Source organism: Cryptomeria japonica, chromosome 4, assembly GCF_030272615.1.
Source record: "Cryptomeria japonica chromosome 4, Sugi_1.0, whole genome shotgun sequence".
Lineage (NCBI taxonomy): Eukaryota > Viridiplantae > Streptophyta > Pinopsida > Cupressales > Cupressaceae > Cryptomeria > Cryptomeria japonica.
The window spans coordinates 411955199-411961904 of NC_081408.1; the positions used below are offsets into that span (position 1 = coordinate 411955199).

The window sequence follows — 6706 nt, forward strand, 5'->3', positions numbered from 1 at the left end:
GTTACGTACTGTTTGCCTTCAGACATAACATAAAAACTAAGACTATCCACCCGCCACCCTGATTACATAATCCCGATCCAAGATATACTATGAAGGCAGACCCATATATCTCTTGCCACCTACATATCTTGGGTCGGGATGTTAATTCCTTGGATTTTTTAACCGATGCCTTCGTGTGAAAAATCCATCTTGCTCAGCTCAAAGATTCGACTCAGTCATGAGCTTAGCCAAACCTAAACCTCTCACCAATTTGGTGATCTTTATCTCCAAGTTGAATTCCTGAATTCTGTTGATCCATCTGCATCTCTTCCCAGTAACCTCAGATTGAGACAAAATATCCTTAACTGCAGCATGTGGGACATAGGCAATAATATTTGCATTCACTAAATATGGCCTAAAAGCCTTAACAGCTTTAACTAGGGCATAAGCTTGTTTCTCCATGGTCTCATATTTTAATTCTGCCGCCTGCAAAGACTTACTGTAGAAGGCTACATGATAACATGTGTCTTAATACATATTACAATGCATTTGATTCCAAGATGGCCTATATCTCGAGAGATAAAAATCCCCATAACTTGAGAGATGCTTTTAGAATTGCCATAAATGTAGAAAGTAACAGAAAAGCATCTGGGAAATTAGGAAGAAGGACAGATGGTAGATTATGGCAAGAAACCAAACAGCAACCTAGTAAAGTTGCTAAAGAGGATGATAAGATAGAGAAATTGGTTACTGCTATGAAAGATTTGACTGCCAAGGTTAACAAAAATGATAAACCTCATTATAACTGGCAAGAATAAGATAGAGAAATTGGTTACTGCTATGAAAGATTTGACTACCAAGGTTAACAAAAATGATAAACCTCATTATAACTAGCAAGATAGACCCCCTAGATTACATGATATGCCATATAATACCAATTGGAAGGATGGTAAACCCCAAATTGAGAAGCCCAAAATTAATGCTTTCTGTCATTTGAGTATTTGTCAAATGTGACAATTTCATTATTGCATTCAACTCCCAGATTTGCTAGATGGTCTGCCAACCGATTCCCTTCTCTGTATACATGATTGATATCGTAAGATCCAATCGAGCTGAGTAGCTGGTTAATTCGGGGAAGCCATTTTTCCAAATTCCAACTGTGAAAATATGATTTGATTATCCCATTTATAACAATCTGTGAGTCTCCCTCAATGATGATTTTGGAGAGTCCTTTTTGTACACATAGATTCAATCCTGCCTCTAAAGCTTTGATTTCTGCCACATTATTGGTGACATGGCCAAGGTCACCATATGCTCCGTGAAGAATATCTCCCGTGTTATTTCTGATTATGACACCCAGGCCAGCTTCTCCCGGGTTTCCTCTACTCGCACCATCAAAGTTTAGTTTTAGCCAATCCTCTTGCGGAGCTTTCCATCTGACGTTCTTTCTATCCAGTTTCTTATTGGTGGTGAGCGGGATGTATGTCTGTCTTTTCAGAAGCCAATATTTTTCCATCATGCGATCCCATTCATTATATGCATTATTTTTATATTTGCTTACTTTTCCATTGATAGTTTCTTCAATTGCACTTTTGATATTGCAGATGAGTTTGTCTACTGGGAGCTCTTTTTCTTTAAATATCCTCCTGTTCCTTTCATTCCAGATATGCCATGTAATCAATGATGGTCCAACTATCCAGAGGTCACTCCATTTTGAGTTGTGCTTGATAGGCCATGCAGTGAGGAAGTTATATAACTGTTCATTCCTGACACATTTGAAATTTGTATTCTCAAAGAACCAATTCCAGTAAACTAAATTTGTTCTTGCAATAAACTAAAATTGTTCTTCTGCAAATCAGAAAATCAGTCTTCAAATCGACAACAGAACATTGAGTGAAGGCACAAAAAGAGCTATAGTTGCAGAGAGTGGGAGAATTATTTACAGAACAAACCCTTAATCAGGCCAGATGTGAAAAAAAAATACAAAACCTTTCAAGCCTCTCTGTGCAATAATTATTTCTGCAACTCGCAACCCTGCTACAAGTCCTCGGAAGAGAATGTTTTTGCAAATATGAGATTTTCAGAAGGGATTTTTTTGCCTTGTTATCCATGCAACTCTCCTGGAAGGCATGAATACAAAATGTCCAAATGTACCCGAGGCACTTGAATCATTTTGTAGCATGCTATGCGGTCAGCTGCAGGCCCATGTGTTCTCCCAGAAAAAAAACTAAGAACATTAGGAAATATGAATATGAGTTCTATATTCCAAGACATGATTGGTTAGTTATTTTTTTCCTTTATTTTGAAATGGAAAAATAAAAATCCCCCCAGCTTTTAAGCCACGAGCCAATCATAAATTAGAGAATGGGTTTAATGAAATTTGAAACACTACAAATCATTAGAATATGGAAGAAATTTATCTTTTGATGCTGGTTTGTAGGCAAGATTAATTTAGAAAAAGCTACATGAAAATATCAGTCTCTGCCTAAGGCAGGGTCTAATAATATAAAATTTAATAATTGCTTTTAGTTTTTGTAGGTTTCTGATAAATTTTAGTATTTTATTATAAGCTTTATGCTTAACTTGAAATTGTTACTTTTTTAATTTTTGTTACATTTTATGCTTCTAGATTTTTTATTGTTGATCTTTTTGTCAATCTTAGTTTAATTTATAAAATTTATATTATTCGAACTTAATCATAATTTGGTTTTCACAAATTTTATAGTTGACAAGTTCTTCTGTTTTATTTTTTCTCACTGAAGGTAAACATGGGCACAAATCTTGCAACTTAGGTCATAGGCATAGCTGGGCTTAAACAAGGGGATATATTGTAAAGAAGAGAATCTTTGCCAGTAGGCTGAAGCCGCTGAACATTTGCTGGTTGGGTCAAATACGTTGTCAGATTCCACACATTTGGAGTGTTTCATAGGGTGGTTAAATGTTTTCTGCATATGAATGAGCACCATGTGTTTTCCATTTGTCATTGTTCCTTCTTTGTGTACTTCTGTTATGTAACACTGCACATCTGTGAATCGGTTGTTCATTTGACCTGCATACTGTTTGTATGATAGGTCAGCCACATTCTTCACATCTCTTTATAGGATTTGGTCCTTGTTTTCTTGCAGTTACTGAATAAATCTCTCCTCTGAAATTGGTATTGGAGTCCCCGCTCTTCCTTTGTGTCCCCATCTGTAAGATGTGTCTTCTATCTGCAATTCTCTTAATGTGATTGAGTGTAATATATGGGTATTTGTCTATTTGATGTTTACATTGGAGTCTTTGGACCTATTCTCACCCCTTGCAACATGAGGTGATCTTTTGGTTCTGCATCGTCTCCGGTTGTATTCTTGTGTGTTCTGAATGTCTTTGCAGAGTTTTTCATTCTCTATTCTGATGCATTGCCTCATCTACATTTTATGCTTCTTTCTAAATCCTTGCCTCTTTTAACCCCTTTTCCCATGAATTTTAGTACAGGCTAGCATTAAAATAGGTCAGATAGGAACTGACTTTTCTGGAGGTCACTTGGGTGGTGGAGATGACTTGAGCTTCTCATTATGTGGCCTGAGTCCTCTTCAAGCCTCAACAGTATGGAAATTTAATTACACTGATGGGTTTGACATACAACTACACCCAGAAGGTGGGCAGCCAAGGGGAAGTAGTGGTGTGTAATGCCTGTTAGTGGCTAACAATATTCGGTAGTCTAAATTTATAATATGCATTGTAATTTAAAAAATACAAAACTCAAATTCAAAACATAAAATAGATTGTTGTTACAATAACAAAAATTAGATAAAATTAGCATAACCAGTCAACTCTCCACCCAATAAAACTGGAAGAGCCACAAAATTGAAAATTTTGAAGTTCAAACAAATCACGGGAGGAAGAAGCTCTGGCTGGTCTTCCTCTACATTGTAAGCTGCTGCAGTGTTTTTTGTTAAACGCATCAAGTCCTCCAGTGATATAAACGAGTCCTTTATCTGAGTCTATGTAACAGGAGCAAAGGCTTTTGAAGTTAGGAAGGTTGCCGCCTGGCTTTCATCTGCCTGAGAAAACAGAAATGATATTGGAGTTTTAATCTATGTGGGATTTGATTGTGGATTTCCTTTCTTATATTATTTAATTTTTCTTACTTCATTTAAATGGTTATCTTTTAAATCTTATTATCATTGTAGCTGTTTATTTTTTTATATTCTTGAGCTTTTAAATTTCTATTTTCAGCTCTCAGCTACTAAAGGCATGCTTGGAATGACACCCACACAGGCTTAAAAGCGTCGAAAGATATTGTGTTAGTTCTTTTCTAATGGTTTTAACTTTTTACCATATTATCTAACTAGGTGGGGTTTTTATCATAAATCTAACTTCGTAGTTTTTTTAATATTTTTTATTTAGCTTTGCTTTCTTCAAATTTGATGTAAATTAGGATTTAATTATTTTCTTTAAATATTTAAATGAGTTTTAATACATTATCTTCAAACTATATGTACCAGTACATTTTAATCAGTTATATACGGTGACAATCCAGAGCGAAATATTGCATTAATTACAATGTTCTGGTACCAATACCCATCTCCTGAGAACCTAGTTTTCTGTGACTTTTGATTCTTCAGCAATTTATGTTTATGAACTGTTATCCTTAGAATTGTTATGGATGAAGTAATCCTTTTCTCTCTACGTAAATCTTTTTACCATATATATATATATATAAACACGAGTGGGATGAATATATATTTTATAATATCATAATATCATTTAAATATTGTGGAAATGAAGACACAAATGTTTTTATCTTTGCAGACTAAGAATTCCTTCAGAGTAATTGACTCCCGAAGTTCAGTTTAATAATTTATCATACTATGAAGGGAAAGTTGTAATCCTCAAATCCATAGGTGTCACAAATTTTCAATTCGCTCGTCCTTAGCTATTTTTGAGTAAGTACAATGAACAAATTTGTCATGGAAGCTGTGAACAATCATCTTTTATATAGAAATAATTAACTCAAATATCATAAAATAGAAATCTGTTTTTCATCAAGAGATACCAACTTTGAGGTGCCTATATGATACGCAAACACATTATGTAGGAGCCCCACATTTGGTATGTCTCAGCGTTTGACAGTTCTTTGTATTTAAGATATCTAAGCTAGTATAATTTAGCAATATCTGAAATATCTGTACAAATGACATGATTTCTGTTTACTATTTTTGAGCTATCAGAGATCTTCAGGGTATGTGTGTTTACCACGCTAAGTGATCTCTCAATGGTTAAGTGGATATATAACATGCAAATAAGGCTGCACCATTTTACTTACCTACATGCCTTGAATAATTCATTACTTTAGTCTAGGTCTTAGATAGCTAATTATGTTCGATGCTATCAATACTATGAATGGACAGGCCGTAGCATTTCTTCTGCTCTTAAAGCTGGTGCTGCTCTGGCAGCTACTGCTGCTCTTGTGGATGCAAGTGGACAGACCACAAGGATTGATAATGGAACAGAGTACTATCCATATACTACTGGAAAGGCCCCAGAATCAGCAGCTGTCGATTGATTTACAGTTCATTTGGCAAAACTTATTTTAAAGGACAGGATTTTTAATGTTGTTATTTCTCCATGGAGAGTGAAAAATAACTGGGATTTGGAAACCAAACGAATCTTTCTATTATCCAGAGAAAAAATAATATGGTATTCATTTGTTGTTTCCATTAATGTTGAATGATAATGGCCTATGATACCAGAATGCACAGGTCATGCTTTTCATTGTCAGTGGTGTTGAATGCACAGGTCATGCTTTTCATTGTCAGTGGTGTTGGTATTGTCTTGTGTAAATTTCAAGTTGGTTCATATTTCTAGATATTTAGTCCTTTACCTTTTTGTAACAAGAATATGGACAAACTAAAATGTGAATTTCACTGGAGCAACTCATATTAAAAGAAAAATAGCATAATTCTTAAGTAATAATTTTTTTATGTTGCTCATCAGAGAGCTGGCTGCATGTTGGAATTTTCGATCTCAATATTGACAGACGTATCATGGGGATACACGTAGGCTCCAGTCAGTATTTAAAAGGTCATTAAAATATCAATTTTCTTATTTTTCCATTAATGAGCAAAGATTCAAACCTAGGACTTGTCATGTGCCTGCTGGGGTGCTTTACTATCGAGTTACCGGTCCTCTTTCTAACTGGAGTTTTTTTGTTAGACTCACTGTGACTTGGGCGTAGCAGCTCATTTATCTAACTTTATGTAAAAACAGTTTTAATTTTTAATTTTTTGTTTTTGGTTTACTCCAGTGCTAGCAATCAACTGTTCACTAATTCTAATGACTAACATCAAACTGCAGGTTGCAAACGCACTTCTGATAATGAAATGCATTTGTTCAATTATTGCCACAAATTAACGGGTACAAAATATATCTCCTTCAGTAGAACACAGTTGCAACCTTAAGCATAACGAATGAACACCAAAATTTACTATTTTACAGAAAATAAGTGTTTTGTTTCACCTAAATCATTCAGGTTAATTCAATAAATGCAATGAATTAAAATATAAATTAACCTTAATAATAGATCTGGGTGATCATTGTAATAAATATAATAAATGTGAATTTAAATAATTTAATGTAATATTTAGTTTGATAATTAATGATGAGGAAATGATGTGTTAAGATGTCAACAACTTATCCACCTTGTAATAAAGATTTTGAATTTTCAAAATGATTTTTTGTCACT

The 6706-nt window shown here is 34.4% G+C and overlaps 1 protein-coding gene across 1 annotated transcript in view; it reads left to right on the forward strand.

Moving 5' to 3' along the window:
• The window catches only part of LOC131031034 (outer envelope pore protein 16-3, chloroplastic/mitochondrial), a 29154-nt gene extending 23412 nt beyond the window's left edge, over window positions 1–5742 (forward strand). Inside the window, exon 3 of the mRNA XM_057962044.2 lies at window positions 5373–5742. Within this exon, the coding sequence (XP_057818027.1) occupies window positions 5373–5527 (155 nt within the window). The 3' untranslated portion in view covers window positions 5528–5742. The remainder of the gene's footprint in view (window positions 1–5372) is intronic.
• Window positions 5743–6706: the final 964 nt, after the last annotated feature.